The sequence below is a fragment of the Coccomyxa subellipsoidea genome (assembly GCF_000258705.1).
Source record: "Coccomyxa subellipsoidea C-169, whole genome shotgun sequence".
NCBI classification, from domain to species: Eukaryota; Viridiplantae; Chlorophyta; class Trebouxiophyceae; family Coccomyxaceae; genus Coccomyxa; species Coccomyxa subellipsoidea.
In genome coordinates, this window is record NW_005178041.1 from 3,668,608 (window position 1) to 3,685,917 (window position 17,310).

The 17,310-nt window shown below is 50.7% G+C and overlaps 3 protein-coding genes across 3 annotated transcripts; 2 read left to right on the forward strand and 1 right to left on the reverse strand.

Annotated features, from left to right (window-relative positions):
- Positions 1–290: 290 nt before the first annotated feature.
- On the forward strand, positions 291–2,329 carry COCSUDRAFT_35307 (putative cyclase; the record flags this gene model as incomplete). The annotated part of the gene is made up of 6 exons (XM_005651460.1): positions 291–431; positions 539–593; positions 787–831; positions 1,092–1,164; positions 1,558–1,723; positions 2,204–2,329. 6 exons carry the CDS (start codon positions 291–293, stop codon positions 2,327–2,329), a joined length of 606 nt encoding a protein of 201 aa, XP_005651517.1.
- A 699-nt stretch (positions 2,330–3,028) lies between these two features.
- On the reverse strand, positions 3,029–10,043 carry COCSUDRAFT_12091 (hypothetical protein; the record flags this gene model as incomplete). The annotated part of the gene is made up of 10 exons (XM_005651461.1): positions 3,029–3,193; positions 3,890–4,098; positions 4,391–4,622; positions 5,669–5,806; positions 6,273–6,427; positions 7,464–7,578; positions 7,858–7,958; positions 8,697–8,782; positions 9,185–9,341; positions 9,851–10,043. The coding sequence occupies 10 exons, from the start codon at positions 10,041–10,043 to the stop codon at positions 3,029–3,031; spliced, it is 1,551 nt and encodes a 516-aa protein (XP_005651518.1).
- Positions 10,044–10,529: 486 nt separating this feature from the next.
- COCSUDRAFT_46301 (hypothetical protein) lies at positions 10,530–17,102 on the forward strand (the record flags this gene model as incomplete). Its single annotated transcript, XM_005651462.1, has 9 exons — positions 10,530–10,615; positions 10,915–10,938; positions 11,237–11,462; positions 13,738–13,912; positions 14,206–14,405; positions 15,121–15,280; positions 15,909–16,028; positions 16,509–16,649; positions 17,049–17,102. The coding sequence occupies exons 2-9, from the start codon at positions 10,932–10,934 to the stop codon at positions 17,100–17,102; spliced, it is 1,083 nt and encodes a 360-aa protein (XP_005651519.1). The 5' UTR covers positions 10,530–10,615; positions 10,915–10,931.
- Between the last annotated feature and the right edge of the window lie 208 nt (positions 17,103–17,310).

The window sequence follows — 17,310 nt, forward strand, 5'->3', positions numbered from 1 at the left end:
ATCTCAAGCTTCAGAGCACTGAGACCACAGTATGAAGGGGCCAATACGCTGGCTAGAAATCAATCTTGTGGTATGGACAGCTTTTGTGCTGTGGAGTGTGGTCGGTGCGGATATGGAGTCGTGTACATCGCCTCTAGCACCAAGGTCCAAAAAGGTCTGCCACCGAATGTGTCGATTTTAGTCACTTCAATGTAATTTGCAAATGGGAAACCAAAATGCCTGAATGATTCCTGCTTCCTGATCAGGGCATCATCGACATCAGCGTTGGACTATCTAGTGCGACAGTGTCCATGGACTCAGACACGGGCCTGGGAGAATTCAGGTACCTCCAGAACGCAATCGACGAGGGCGACTTCTTCAACGGATCTGGTCTGAAGGATCTGTCGGCCCATGCTGGCACTCACGTGGACTCACCAGGCCACTTCATCAACGTGAGGCCAATCTGAAGTCGCCTCCCTCTGCATCACTTGGTCCTTCTTCCTCCAATTGGCAGAAAACTCTAGTAGCAAAGAGTGAAGGGCAATGTTTTTTTGTGCAGGAAGCTTATTACGCCAAGAAGGGCGTGCATCAGTTGGATCTAGACATCCTCAATGGTGAGCACAGCCCTCCACGCAAGCAGCCCTCATTCTTGCTTATCACAACACCAATCAGCTCTGATCAAGTGTCCTTCCTTTCTTCCCTCCCTCCAGTGCGAGGCTGGAGAAGGTTATGGGCGGCTTGCAGATTTGCTGTGCCTCACTCTGTCCCGTCAGTTAATTAACTGTCCAGTGCTTTGGTCGTGAACAGGGCCAGCAGTGGTGATAGAGGTGCCAGACAACACGAACATAACAGGTGAGCATGACTCAATTGAAAATATATGATTTTAGGGAATGCCATCATGCATGCGGTGACAGCAAGCGACTAGTAAGGTGTCCCTGCAGCATGGAAGATATGTTTGAGATCTGTCTAGTAAGCACAGACCATTGTTCTCCCATTTTTTGCCAAGCAATTGAAGACGTACCCAAAATGGCAGTCAGACTCTTCCTCCAGATAAGAAACAGATAAAGGGGCATGTTTTCTATTGGCATTAAAAATAATTTCACTCGGTGCAGCGGCGGCACTGGAGGCACTGGCAATCCCGCCCGGCGCAGTGCGATTGATCTTCAAAACGCTCAACACCAAAAAGTGCGCACCCTCTTTCCGTGCCGTTTCATCACTTTTGATTCCTACCATGGAACAGCACCATCGGTTTTGCTTTGCTGAATTGGACAGGCCATGCATCCCTTTCTTTTATTGGAAGACCATAAAATTAGATTCCGGCTCCCACCATCCTTATGCCCAGCAATCGATGCTGCTGCAGCTCTTCTATGTACTGCTACAATGGCTGCATCCCTGCTGTGCAGAGCTTCAATTTCTCATGGCTGTGGCAATTTCTTGACTTAAAAAGACACATTTGGAAATGATCACCATACGCTGATACTTGATGCTGCTTCTCAAAGAAGTGTGGAAATTTCCTTGACAACACAGGTGTGTATGCAAAAATCATTATGCGCTGATGACTGATTTGCATGGAATCAGGAAGCTCATGACGCAGACGAAGTTTGACCCAACCTACACGGCGGTGACTAAGGATGGGGCTGAGTGGATTGTGGCCCACCCGCACATCAGGCTGGTGGGCATCGACTACTTGTCGATCGCGCACTACGCGGATCTGATCGGGCCGCACATTGTATTATTGTCAGAGGTGCGCCCCTCCTCTCCATCTATTACTTGTGTTAACTGCAACTTCGAAAGTACAAGTCTCAGGGCACCTGCAACTACATCTGCTGGGCAGATAGAACCCTGCAGCCTGGCAGAATTGCAGCCCTTTTTGCTTCAGGTTTTTTTTTCTGCTTGCGTACCAGTGACTGCCTACCTGTGCAAATAATAAATGCCAGCTCCTTTGCTTGTTGATGTCGCCACATGCATTCTTGTGCATGAACACTTTATGCACCCTTTGCTCCTGCTGTACAGGGGGTTTACACCAAGTGTAGAGGACCCTGTGCTGCACCACTCTGTAGCTGCTCTCTATCTGCTATCTCCCCTGTTGGCATGCAATCCTACGGCCGAGAGCAGGAGACAAAGAGCAGGTGCGGATCTGGGGTGAAGTCACAGTGGGTCTGTGACAATCCTTCATGAAGGAGGAGTGCAGATCGTAACGGGGCAGATATATATTGTGTTGCAGGAGATCATTCCATTGGAGGGGTTGGTTCTAGAGGAGGTGGAGGCGGGTCTGTACACGCTGCACTGCCTGCCACTCAAACTGGTGGACTCGGACGGAGCGCCCACCCGCTGCATACTGATGCCCTAACAGCAGGAGTTACTTCATTGATCATGCCAATGCCAACCATGTCGTGATGTTTAGAAGCAGCAGGAGCATTTACTTTGTTGGTTATGCCGAGGCCAACCATTGGTAATGTGTAGAAGCAGCAGAAGCATTTGCTTTACTGGTCATGCCAGGGCCAACCTTTCACGAAGTGTAGGAGCAACAGGAGCATTTATCTTATTAGTCATGCTAAGTTAAACCATTTGTGAAGTGTAGACGCAGCAGTAGACGCAGCAGGAGCACATGCTCGACCCACAAATGAGAGTGTCAGTCACATGCAGATGCCATTGTCTAGAAGCACAGCGGATGTCAGGGAGCAAACCTCCCACTCAATTGCTCCATTGGCGCAGATCTAGGTGCACTAACTACAACGCTCTACAGTTGCTACTGCAGATAGCCTATGGTATTGATACTTTTCTGGCTTGCTCAGAACTAAACAGAAATTCTTGCCTTCTCGGGCAGCAGCAATAACTAGTGCATTACTTTGTGCACCTCCTCTCTATTGCACAGCTGTGTGTTCAGATAATGCATGCAATAATTTATACGGTACCATGTTTGCACAGGAACCTTCATGACTGCTTCGATATGCCAGCGTAAAATCAGTCTACAAAGGGTATGTAATCTTGGTACTTTTCATCTTCCTAAATACCGATGTTCACACTAGCCGATGCAGAAAGAGTGACATCAGCCGGCGTAGGCTGCTGCGTAGCGCTCTTCCTGGCTGACGCGTTTCCATTTGGCAGGCCCCCGGATCATCAGCACAAGTATGGTGGCTGCGATGAAGAAGAACATACAGTAGACGAAGACGTTCAGCTGGTACAGGTACTTGATGCCCATCAGGTGCAGGATCTGCGCCGAAAGCATGCACGCATTTCATGGCAACAATGTGAACTTGTGCTGCCAACACCTTGCCGTGCATGAAAGGGGCCCTGTTGTACCGTCACCGTGTATCAAACATGGTCTCGGCCAGACTGCAAGCAGGCCACAGGCAAACACAACCATGTGACAGAACGCCAGCAGCAGCAAAAGTGGGTGCCTTGGACTGCTAGACTGCTGGAAAACTAGGAGCTCCCAGCTTACCCCTACCCCTATATTTTTGACGAGATTCCTCAAAATTTTGCGTTTTTGAAACTGTGGCTTGTGCAGTAACGTCTGGAAAACAGGGTCCAAATGTTAGGACATCAATGCCCATTCCACCTAGCAATGTTCCTAGCAGTCGCCATTGCCTGTGCAGATGTGCCCAGGCAAGAAGATTGCCAGATAACATTGTGTGCTAGATTGCACAATAGGGCTTAAGCCAGCCTGCTTATTTCCCCGGGCTGCAAATGCCTGCTCTTGCTGATTTGAGCCTTAATAAGCGCCACAATCAAAGAGCAGGATCACACACATCCACATGGCAACATTTCCACAACCACCACACCAAATCTCCACGCCAAACACCACCTCTGCATGCTCTTGTTACGATGCTCTTCACCACGGGTGCTGACATATGAACTCCCCTACCAGGATTACTAAAGTCACACAACAATGACGAAGGTGACTCACCTGGTCGCCCCAGATCTCATGGATGGCCATTTGGTTCGCGTACAGCGCAAAAGCTTGCGCGCAGAATTGGATCGCCGCATTTGTTGCCAGCAGAACCAGCGCCACATTGAATAGCATGTCGTTCATGAGAGTGGCTCCCGCTCTCATGGGCCGAACTGTGAAGACCAGGAGGAGAAGTCCTACTTTTGTGCAGCCCTTTATGGTGATCGCTGCGCAGAGAACATCACATAATTTATCAGTCATCGTATTAGTAAGGATGACCAGTGACCGACAGTTGTGTCTGAGATGAGGAAGGGGTGATATTTTTGAATTCAGGGGCACCGTAGGCAGGGTCAATCACAGCCCCCTATGATGATGGCTGCGCAGGAGATGTTACATATTAGTCACGATCACTAAGTGTGCCATCTTTTCCTCCAGATGGCTGAAGACAATTATTCATTTCTACCATAAATCAATTATTGGAACAGTATAATGACTAATCATGTGTCACAAAGCGCCCACCTATGAGGTAGAAGCAGAAGAGCGCGAAGGCGACGGTGCCGAACAGGGGAAACGCGCCGTCCAGGGTGATGAAGAAAGAATTCAGGAAGGGGGATATTGGAGGGTACACGAACATATAGAGCACCACATGCACCAGCCATGCAACTGATAGCACCGCCCCGATTAATCCCCCAAAAGCTTGCAGATAAAAGCCCATCACTGTGACCGCCCATGCGTAGCCAGGGTCGTCGGCCTGCATGGGGAAATAAACAAGGGGATCAAAGGGCTGTTGGCCTCTTCTGCAATATTTTGTCAATTGATCTACACTTTGCAGGATGCTTCGGCCTTTAGGGGCAATAAGCGGGGGTATTGAAGGGCTGCTAGCCCTCTATTTTGGCAGAATATCAGCAAAGTGCAGAACAAGATGACACTGAGGTTTGCATGGTCCAAACCTAGGGACGCCATGCTGTTGTCCTGTGTGTTCCCATCGGCAGGCCTCAACAAGCTCTTATTGGATTTGAGTATGCACCCACTACCTAGATTGGATAACCATGTCACATCGTTCTCATACATTGCCAGGGTCCTCAGCCTGCAGAGGCATGGGAGTAAGACTGGTGACCTGTAAATGATTTGGCTCTATCAAATGATCAAGTTGAAAGCCCCCTCGGAAAGAAAAAGCAATGGCTGTGGAATTGTGTGGCAATATTCTTTACAACAAATCTGGCTGACGGGAACCCAGCATAGGTTTGCATTGAGGCCCGCCCCGAGAGACACTGAGGATTGCCTTGACTGGCTGGGCTTGCTTTAAGCAAACCTAGCCACAGAGACAATCTCCTGTGTGCCCAGTATCAGGCCTCAGCAGAAACGTCCTGTCAAGGTACCAGAGACTACAACCACCTATTCATCATCTCTTCCGGGTGAACAGACACCATCCAATATTCGCAACCACAACCACCCCATAGCTCTAAATATCCATTGTACTGCTGGCCTGACCCCAGTAATTCGGGACAAGATCCTTTCCCACCCATTGATTCAGAGACATGCTCTCGAGTCTCCTCCACGATGAAAGTCTGAAGGTGATCTTCCAGCCTGCCTAGCGGCATTATTATTCCCGACCTAAAGGTGGTGCCGGCTGGCGGGGGGTGGTATAAGTACTGAGCACCGTGCCCACGGTTGATTGGGTCTTGCTTGGATCTGGCGAGTCCAACAAGGGGTAGGATTTTGGCAGCCTGTACTGCAGCTTGTCTGCAGACGCACCTTGCTTCTGGCAGGAAGCGTGTAATGAAAGGTGGTGCACACCTGGGGAAAGACCAGCTCAAGGGCTTTGGAGTCTGCCTCCAAGTCGATCAGCTGCTGCTGGATGCGCCGGAAGGCACCGCGCCATTTTCGGCCACGACCGTCCGCCCTCTCCTCCTTCTTCAAGGTATCCACAATTTCCTGAAGGATGAGATAGCGCTGTGACAGTGCTGTCAAGGACTGCATTTCACTTTTTAGATCGGCCCCAAGTTGGCTGGAAGCAACGTAATCCCACCGAGTGACACCAAGCAGTGCGGCACTCCTTGCAAACCAACTGCTGCGCGCAGCTGAAGTGCTGTGACACAGTGCTGCTAATGCATGCAAGATGAATCATGCTCTGTGCAAATTCGACTGCACTCCACTGCTGTGGCCGACCAACATGTTCCTTCGGAAGAGTTCGTTGATCTCAGGGTCTCAGAACAGTGCACGGGCAAAACTCGCATGCGAAACCCGGGTATTTTGGTGCACTCAAAAGCATAACTCTGGCCAATTTGGCTGACGCCCCAGGCCTACCATGGCTCATTTGTGGCCAGCAACCCAGCAGCTGATTAGCAGCAGCATGCCGATCCCAGCCTCTTCTGCAAGTAAGGGGGGGTACTGTATCTACCTTGACAGCCTTTGCTCTGACTCCGAGCGCCTTAGCGCGTTTGATGTACTCGGAGTGGGTGATGGTTGCCTTGGGGCGACCGATGAAGTCCCTTATCAAATCCAGGGGCAGAGCCACGAATCCCACGCCAGCAAACACCATGAAAAGCAGCCAGCCTGCGTACACAGACACCAAATTTACTGAGCTGCAATTTCTGTGACCCGCATTCACCTAGGATGTGGCATTTGTCTCATAGGCATGTGAAAATTTCTTGCAAAGAGACTTCCTCGCTCCTCAACGTTTGATATACAGTGGATACAGTAGTAATCGATAATAGCGGGGAGTGAATGCAAGGGTACACAGTGAGTCTTGTGCGGGTCTTCATGAAATAGACCTGCATGCAGCTAGAAAGATAAATACAGCAAGGGAATGTGAGAGAAGGTCTCTCGAGCATGCAGAGCCGGGAGATTGTCCCACAGATAGACCAGTAGACGGACCTCGCGAATGCCCTTTCTTGCTGTGCTGTGATTGGCCGGTCAGAAAGGGCAAAACACCGTCTGTCTATCACTTAATCGTAAACCCCACCGGAAAGGTTTTCCAAAATAGGAACACTTGCTACTTTGGATGTGCGATTGAGAAATTGTTTTGCAACTCCCAGACCGCTTCACAGGGACTATGCTGCATTGGCGCATCCCCTTGCTGAGCAGCCTGACAACACTGTCTTGGATAGAGAGTGATCAGGCCACTCTGGAAAAAAGGATTTGCCACTCGTGCGGCATTGCCCTTGTAAGGTGATCCAGCAAAGTCGATTCCCATGCTTTGTGCAGCAAAAGCTTGTACTTCTGCCCAGCATGGGTTGCCTGTAATGGTAATGGGACTGATTGAAACCCAAATGAAAGCCTGGGTTGACCCAAGAAAAGAGATAATCATGCCAGGGGATTTGAAGAATGTGATGCCTGAATGCAGACAATAGTGCTATATAGGGGGGCATCTGCATTGTGATGTTGCGCAGCCAAGAGATGAATTTACGGGGGGCAGAGATGCGGGCTCACAGCAATGTCCTTCCCAGTGCTTGATCACCCCAGTAGGCCTGAGGATGGGTGTTCAAGAACAAGGAAGAAGATTGCAGGAAGCGCGCAGCATCATCCCACGTATACGCATCCTGCCAACTCATGCTGTCATCCAATGAGAGGGGTGGTGATGTCACCGCACCTGCCGTCGCTGACATGGCGATGATGTAGATGGGGAAGCTGCAGCGCAGCTTCCAAATCTGCGTCCCCGCATTGCCGTTGATTGCATCACACTGCGTCGGTTTACACACACTGCCCTCAAATTTACATTTAAAATTGGGACTCAGCAAGGATGCACACTGAGTTGCTCCAGAAACACACAGAGCAAGGGGCTGTCCTCTGAGCTGTCCAAAAGAACTTTGCGCCATTCTCCGTCATAATCTGTTTTTATCCACTGGCGAACAGCCAGCTGCTGTTGAATCAAAGAGCTGGAGCGCAGCAACAACAGGGTATGACTAAGCATGACATGCTGTTACATGTTGGTGACTCACCAGGCGGCCAGAGTAGAGGGCATTCCCGGGCCCGGTGCCCGGGACCGCGCAGGTGTCGACCAGCGTGGAGTTGGCATGCAGTGCTTGCACCGGTGATAGGCCGCTGATGAGCGGCGCGACTGGATACTCCACAAAGCCCACCAGCGCTGCAGGGCAGAAGTCTCCACGCTCAGTATTATTATTATTATTATTATTATTATTATTATTATTATTATTATTATTATTATTATTATTATTATTATTATTATTATTATTATTATTATTATTATTATTATTATTATTATTATTATTATTATTATTATTATTGTACGCCTTTTTAATCCATATGCGTCGCAGCAGCGTTTCTATGACAGCCTTCCAACCTTCTCTCACGCTCAGTATGCATCATTGTATATCATGTATACAGTTTTGTATATCATGTATATTATTATAAATGAACCATGTGGTTCATTGCTTTGCTAAAAAACCTGCCAAGACAGGGAAGGTTGGAGAGGAATCATTGAGAGGTTGCTGCGACGCACCAAGCCCTGAGGGCTGAAAAAGCATGCGATAATAGGAACACTACTACCAATAAAAACAAGTTAACCACTGAACTCTGGAAGGAACAGGCGGTTCCTGTCAAGAAGCCAAGCTTTGGGTTATATGTGGGAGGTGCTTAGTGTGTGCAGCAGGTACCAATCTTGCCTTCACCTCTGAGTCTGCAGCCCTGCCAAGCTGTGCTCTCTACACTAGAGCCGCAGCGGAAAAATGTCTGCACTGATTTGCATGCCATGAATCACCACAGTAGTCACCAACACAGCAAATGCTAAAATCCTAGCTGCAGCACGGGTGCATGGGGGCGGGGATGCAGATATTGATACGCTGAAATTAAAATTGGAGCGCACCGTAGCAGATGCCGAGGATGAGGCCAAAGGTGACAACCGTGGCTGCCTCCCACAGCAGCGCATGCATCCAACGCTGCCCAGCCGTCCTATACAGAAGAATTGGCAGCGCTCAAAACTCAAACTAAGCTCAAACTATTAATGCACCTATCTTTGTCTTCAGGTATCGGCGCCGCGTCACATGTGGGAGCTGCATGCCAACAGAAAGCCGAGAGGCATGAGCCCATAGGTGGGTTGCTGCAGACCCGGAAACAGTCATGAGTGCTTGCCTCAGCATGCTTTGGCGATTGCATAAAGCACACAAGGTGCATGCGTGTTGATTGACTACAGAAGCAAGAGAAAGGCACTGCAAATCACAGCCACCATCAGTCCTCCTCAGTTGACAACAGATCCAATTCTTGAGCAAACTTTGGAGCAACAGCGCACGCCACAGCAGCACAGAGTCAATGCCAACAATGGTAAAAAAGCTTGCAGGATTAGGTTGGACGCACGATTCGCTGTCGGCTTCATAGTAGAACATGGCGAAGGGGATGACGATGAAAGTGAGCACAGCATTCGCGATGAAGCATGCCAGCCATAGCTGCCGCGTTGGAATTGTCAGCGTGCAATAGGACACTGGCACGTCCGGGCTGCACGCCTTGCGGTTTGCTGCACGCAATAGAAATCAGATTCAAAATCAAGACACTCAAAGAAACACACAGATGTAGACACGAAGGAAGAGGAAGTGCTGCGGAAGACGCAGACAGGGCTGCCTCGGTGCAAAGAAGGAATCGAATTCTGGCTGCGAGGTCATTTGGCATGAGGCAGACTTGTAGGCGAGGTGCATGCGTGTCTGGCACAGCCCAAGAGCATGTGGAATACGGTGCAAATGAACAAGGGAAATGCCATGGACTCCGCTGAACAGGAAATAGCACTGCTTGCCAAGTCAATAGGTGACGGTCATTCAAGGCTGGCGGGGATTGCAGGCCTCTAGCTGACAATCCGCTGGCAAATGCAGCTTGTCAGTGGTATCACAGTGCAGCAGACATGCTCCACAGTCTGCACAGTCTCAGGTAGAGGACCAGATGCCTGGCAAGCATGCAAGATCTGACCTTGAACCGCTGCAGAGGAGGACTGTCTTTCAAGCTGTTGATTTCAATAGTGGCTGGTGGGCTCACCGGCGTCCAGCGGGAAGAGGAGCACTGTCCAGATGGCGAGCGTGATGCCCACGATGACGACTATCTTTGGGAACCAGGCTTGATTCTTGTCCTCCGGATGCATGTAGTGCACCAGCAGGTACAGCGCCGTGAGTACCGCCAGAGCGGCGATCACGACCGTCACCACGATCAGGAACCAGGCGAACCCCGCCATCGGAAAAAATTCAGAAGGCCTGCTTCTAAATTTCGAACATTGGCAGCTTATCCCTCTGCGTGCCTCTGCAAGAACTCTGAAGGATCTTTATTTCGTGCCTCCAATAAGCATGTGCGGTTTTCGGAGGCGGTTTACTATGCCGAAATATTTAATACGAGCCTCGGTGATCAAAAAGCTTGCTAGCAAGTATCAGAATGCACGAGGCGAAATTTCGCCTCTTGGTCAACATCTCCTAGATGCCGGTCGGGTGAAGCGTCTTTTTCACCTGCAGCGACGGTTGCTCGCACTGTGAACAATGAGTAGAACTTACAACAGTACTTATGTCGGTATCTAAGATGCAACAGTTGCGCCAGGACGTACGGAGCTAAATTTAGATTGGGAGATGGATTTTGTAGTAACAGTCATGTAATCCTAGTGGATTTTGACACATCTTCTGGAAGCTTCCAAGGTTCAAGGTCCACACGTCCTAGATCAACGTGTGCCAGAAGAGAATCGGAACTCATGCAGTCTTGGATTGACAATACACACTGTAACAAGAGGCGCATAGACCTGAGCGGCAGCTCTCCAAGAAGGTGGGAGCCTTGATTGTGCACGAAAACCAGAGTAGGGCGGTTTGCTTGATTAATCAACCTATAAAACCTGTTAGTATTCGCATCGAACTTTTTTTGAAACTTATCTGAAGTAAACGACGTATGAGACTGGTGCATTTTACAAGCCGCAGCTACGTCTATATGAAGATCTTCTCAAGCAAAACATTAGGCTCGACTTTGAACTGGAATACGTTTGCACTCCAATAAACCAAGCAAATTTCTAACATTTTGCACCACATAGAGATTGCTTATCACCCTTGCGTTATGTGGTGCGGATTCAGGGACTCCCAAGCCCAGCATGCCAGGTACGTTATAATAGCGATCCTGTCAGTGTGTCACCTTCAGTTCCAATTTGGAGCACTCAATCTGTCATTGTGCCGTGTACTTTACATTGGGCTACGTTTGCCTTATCTCCTTGAACTTTTAGCACCCAGTGTCCAGTGTGCCCTTGTCGATGGTGGCATTGGTTGATCCGTGGCATCCATCGCTGTTCATTTGTATCATCTTGATCTGCTTTCATTGGGCCTGAAAGCCACGCCACACAGCCGCTTGGGTCGAGTGCATTCAGTATCCGGATCATCGTGATCTGCATGCTTGCAACAGGTGTGCACGTCGCTCATGAGAGGGTGAGGAATGGCGGCGGGCTGATGTGTGCCTTTGTCACCTTGACAAATGAGCTTGCAGACCCGCCGCGCAGCTGCACTGCCAAGCTGCTGACAGGTTCTGCCGCTCCAGTTGAGCTGCTGCTGTCTCCTGAGATGGTGAGAGTGCTTCGGCTGCCCAAGATTGGGGAGGGCTGTGTCGGTGGCGCCAAGACAGACATCCACGGGTGAGTGGCTGCAGCATGCGCAGAAGTCATCATGGCAAGCATCAACCCTTCTGTGCAGCATGGTCGGTGGGCAATAGTCATGCTGATAGCATTTGTAGTCCTTACAAGAGGAGTGCTCTGCGGGAGGTCCTTACCTGATGCTGGGCGCGGAATTGAGTTCACTGCGCACTCCCAAGCGGTTTGTGCCACAAGGCCCCCTCTGTACCAAGGGCTGGGATTTTGATGGTGTTTGACCCGGACTTCTTGCAGGGCTGTCAAGATGGAAATGGCCATGTACGATCCGAAAGACTTGCACAGGCAGGTCGGGAAAGAAGTCAGGCACTTGGTGGTGCAGTCAAAGGAGCTGCCACACTTGTATGGGAATATGATGACATCGGATGCTTCAGGTGCGGCACCGTCCAGTAACATGGCCCTCTTGTCAAGTATCAGCTGCAGGGCTGACTTTACCAGCACTGTATTGTGTCGACAAATGTTGATACCCTTGTGGAAGTGCTCATGCCTCGGGGTGCATGAATGATGTTTCTTGGTGAGTGCGCAGATCTCATGAAGGACAAAGTAGATGGGACTTTGGGATGCCCGGGCCTCGTGAAACTGGGGTTGTCACTGGACATGGGCCGCTCGCTGTTTCAGGCATCAAGCTTGTGAAGCCTCAGCTGAAACAAGCTGTACATGGCAATGCATGTGTGCCGGGAGAGATGTATACCAACAGAGAGGATGATTTGGTGAAAGTTTTTGTGCCTGCCCTTGTCAGCGGTGTTTGCCGCTTAGAATGTGGTTTTGGAGCTTCCTGGCTTTTCAGCACTTCTAGAATCTGCCAGCTTGGATATGGGGTTTTGCATAATGATGTTACTGCTCAAATGGCTGAAAAGAATACCAGCAGGAATAATGTGTTACATGTCTAGTGTACCAGAACCAAGGATCCTAAACGGGCATGTTTCTGCATAAGCGCAGTCATCGTTAGTAATCAGTAAATATTGATTATCTATGTTGAGGGCTAGAATTGCTCACCAAGCAGAAGGCTAGACTGTGAAGTCATCGCGTGGAAGAGATATGTGCGTTAGTCGGAGCAAATCAAACGGCAACGAGCACTACTTGATATTTGGAACAGGTACTAGTCAACTTAATAAGTATCGTATGGCTGCGAGATACATTTCAAGCGTCTGAAGATTGGACAATGGCGAGGAGGAAAGACTCAAGGTCTCCCGATCGAGGTCGAAGAGGTAGAGATGACGACAGGGTGAAAGGCAGGAGTCGCAGATCAGCATCGAAGGGACCTCGGTGTGGAGCTTGATCCCTCGAGAAACAAGCAGAAAATATACCCTTAATGAAATTTGGTTGTATGGTCTGACCTATTATGTCTTACACCTCCTGCACAGCACCAATGAGAAGGATTGCCTCAGGAGATCTTGTGCACCTCACTTGGTGCACTATTCCAGCTGCACAAAATTTCCTTTGCCGAAAGAACTTGTCCTTAAAAACCAGAACCAGGTCATCACTGCAGGTATGGTTGCAGCTATGGGGTTGGTGCACGAAGATTGGGACCTGAAATGCTAATGGTGGCTGTCATGACTCGCGCAGGCGCAGGTCTCGTTCAGCATCCAGGGAGCGGCACAGGCCACGTCTTGACGACAGGTCACGCCGCTCGCCAGCCCGTGACAGGGACCGCGAAAGGGACAGGGACAGGGACAGAGAAAGACAAAGGGAGAGGGACCGCCGAGAGAGGGAGCGAGAAAGGGAGAAGGAAAGAGAAAGGGAAAGGGAGAAAGAAAGAGGGAGGAACCAGGACAGAGACCGCCACAGGGACAGTGACAGGTGCCTTGGCCTCTTACTCTGTTCTCTCAGGCACAGAGTGGTGTCGCCTTGTCACATTGTGTCCAGAGCAGCTTGGACGCACAGCATTTGATTTTCATCCCTGCAAACAAAGCCAGATCCTTTGACTGGTCAGATACAAAGAGCCACAGTGCACCCTAGCCTGGGCATTACCTTGTGAGCTACTTGTTTCGGTCACTGTTTATCCTTCTGCTTTGAGCCTCTGTGGCGACCCCCAGGGGCCAAACAACTGGCATGCATGATTCATCTCTTTTGCAGTATGTAAGTTTGCCCCCGGCTAGCAAGCAGTAAAAATACTGAGTGCCCACGGTTTATTGGGTCTTGCTTGGATGTGGCGAGTCCATCAAGGGGTAGGATATGTGGCAGCCTTTCCATGCACCTTGTCTGCAGGACGTACCTTGCCTTTGGCGGGAATAGCGTGTAATAGTAATGATACTGTTTGCAGGGGACGATGGGAGGACAGTTCGCGCACTCTCAAGCGCCGGGAGGACTCCCGGGAACGGCCACGGCGAGACGGCCGCCGGGAAAAGAGCGCGGATGCCCCCACGCGCGCGCTGCATTCCTCCCGGGACCGGCGCGCCTCCCCGGCCGATGGCCGCCGCCGCCAGGCCGCGTCACCGGTGAGCGCCTGGAATATCTCCCTTCCTTCTTACATTTCCCCTCCTTGTTATAGTAAACGAGTTTTGCCCTGCTGAAGCCAGCAGGAGAACCTGTAGATTGACTAAAATGCAGTGGCATTGGAACATGCCACAGTCGCAAACAAGCACATGTTTGCTGATCTTGGGCCTCGTGCATAAGTCATCTTTTTCCCAGCTTATCAGCTCCTGCCAAGGAGGATGGATCTGACCAGCTTCAGGTAAAAAAGAGACCTGAAGCTGTAAGAAGACAACTCCTGACGAAATCAAATGCACAGGAGCGGAAGTGGCGGCGTACGAGGAGCCCTTCCAGGTCAGGGTCTGCGGCAGGGGAGCGGCACCAGGGAGCGAAGCCGCGCGCGCGCGCGGGCACCTGCAGCGCAACTTCCTCGGAAGCCAGCGGAAGCCATGCGTCATCGTCTGACGAGGAGGAGCACAACTCGGAGGTGGAGCAGGAGGACGAGGAGGAGCGCCTCAGGTGACACGCCCAGCAAGTGTAGGAGCAGGGGAAGTAACCTACTTCTCTTAAATTACTCCCTCCCTCTTGTAGGTGTATTCCCTGGGCTAATAATCACGCGAAGTACAGTTACTGTTCCCATCTGGTGGATGCCTAGGGCTTGGTTGTGTGTTATTGGGTGCCACTGAAGATTCATTCAGGGGTAGAAGGGAAATGCGCTAAACTGTGTAGCACCCCTCTCACTCAAGTGCTGTGGCAGAGGATGGCCTCGGCTGGTCTGGAACAGAGCAGCGCAAGGCACGCCATATCTGCGGCGATGCCCAATTATTATTACTACAGGTCGGCAAACCCAAAGCCAGAGGCCATAGGGCATACACGCAGGGCGTCTGCAGTTACAGTGAATTAAGTTACAGTGGATATGGCACAGCGTGTCAGCTGCTTCTGTTTCAGGCCACTGCCTGACGCAATGGTGATGTGCCTCTCATGATCAGCCCAAGTTCATGGTGCTTTTGGCAAGTTCCTCTGTAACCTCTCCCCCTTAGCTGTGGGGTCTCTTTGCCAGCCATCTGTCATGGGATTGCCCTGCCCTGCCCTGACAGGGACACCAGTACACTACTGTCAGGCACAGCCGCAAGCAGCTGTTTCGTTATTTTGTCAGATACTGTAGTGTACTAGACCTTTATATGAGCTGATCATATGCCAGACCTTGCTCATGTCGGTGCTGACATGGCCGCAGGAAGAGGGCGCTGTTGGAGGAGCAGCTGATAGAGGAGGAGGTTGCTCGGAGGGTGAAGGAACAAATAGAGGAGAGAGTCAAAGCAGCCATGGGCAGCGACGCGGTGCAGCAATCGCTGCAGACTCGGCTGGAGGCCGAGCGCAAGGTCCTGGAGGAACAGGTGATGTCTCTTGAACTCTTTATCATCAATGAATTCGACAGTCGCATCGTGTGATTCGTGCCTCGTAATTAAGATTGAATTCAACATTCTGTTCAGTTTTGAGTGTGTCTGGGAAGGCATGGCTATAGGGGTCGAGAGTTGGGACAGGTTTTGTGGCGAGAAGGGTCAAGAAGTTGCATGCTGGCAAAAATTGAATAAATAAGTGCTTTCAGTGAGGCTGCGACCCATTGTGCAGAGGCTGGGAGAGTCTTTTCGACCTGGTCTGAGCAAGCGGAGGGGTTGTGTGTTGCTTGAAGGCATGCCTGTCACAGTAGATGATGCTGAGCGCACTGGTTCTATCCACCACTATGCTCGGCATCCTACGCTCTGACACACCTGCTTGTCGCATGCTTTGCACAAAGAGCCTGACTCTAATCGGTGACGAGGGTCAAATGCAGACTTGAGCACTGCTACTTTGAAGTTGCGGCTGGTGCTGCATGGCTCGTTACAGGGATTTGACATTTCTGGGTCAGAAGAGTCCCCCATGCCTCGCCTGAGCTGTTGTGCGCTTGAGTTGCTGAAGGCTCGTCAGGCGGACTCTTTCAAAACAGGACGACGCTTTGCTGAACATGGTGATGATCTGCTACAGGTGAAGAAAGAGCTTGAGGAGGAGCGGCAGATTGCAGAGGATGATGCTCGCAGGGCACAGGAGGCCATCAAGGCCAAACAGGCCGAGCTGGCCCAGATTGAAGCCGCGCGCAAGGCCGAGGTGCGTTCTGCTTTGCACTGCAGAGTTAGCAACCTTCATGCGGCAAGGTTCTGCCATTTTTGATAGTACAGTGGCATGTTGTTGTATTTTCTGGGAAAAATTTTTGTAACAAAAGCTGCTCGCAAGCAGCAGGTGCGCTGTTCTGCCTCTGCAGACGCATGCCTCTTTATGCAGCGAGTATCCAAGGCACCCATCCTGGCAGTGGAAAGACGCAACATGCAGAGGTCTGGACCAGTCCGACAAGGCAATGGCAGTTTGCTGCTAGTTCTGGGGCACAGAGTCCTTGCAAAAGTGGGGCACACGTTGGTGGAAGAGAAACATATGTTCTAGTGAGATCAAGCAGAATTTGTCTTTGTTCCATGAAACAGCTCACCCAAAGGCATTGATGATCCAAGATTTGAACGCTGGCATGAATCCATCCATCTTCTCGAGGCATGTGACCAAGCTTGCTAAGATCGAATTGTGGCTGCACTTCTGCAGGAGGAGGAAGCGCGGAGGAAGGAGCTTGATGCGGAGGCGTCACTCGCAGAGCAGCGATTCCTGGAGCTGCAGCGGAAGGCGTCGGAAGCTGCCGCGGCCGCCAAGGAGGAAGAAGCAAAGAAGAAGAAGGAGCAGGCGCAGGTGTGACTAACCGCTGACTCATGCTGACTGAAGTCGTTAAGAATTACTAAACCTGTCTGAGAGTCAGCTGCCCAAGGGGTGCCCCCTGGGTGTTGTGAGCAGAAGGCACCTGTGGCTTTAGATGCTGAAGCTAAGACAGCTGCTCAGTGCAAAGACAAGGTTTGCTAATTTAAAGCACAATGTGAGGGATGGCATCAATTGTCTCGTTTGTGCTTGGTATGGCTTCTGAGGTGGATGCAGAGTCGCATCCCCTGAGCCCAGTGATATTCCAGTGTGGAGCAAGATGCGCTGTTGCTGTTCTTGAAGGGGGCGTTGGCTTTGTGTATTGCCTTTCTGGCACTCATGGCTTTAGGAATAGGGGGCCAGGTGTAATTCTCCAATCTTAGGGGTGCTTTGCAGGTGCTTGGAAGGAATGGGGCGCGCACAAAGCTCTCCTTCAAGCTGTTTGGCTGATGGCATTGTGGCAAAGCTGCTTTGGCCATCACAATTATAAACATTGAGATCTCCGCTGAATACTGCTAGCTAGAGCCAGCCGGAATGCCCGCCAGCCATGAAACCAGTGCAGCTGGCAACTGCTGCTGGACTGCATTTCTTTGCAGCGCTGTGCACCCCAGGGAGCTGAGAATAGCAGCGAGACTTGAGAAATACAATGTGCAATGGT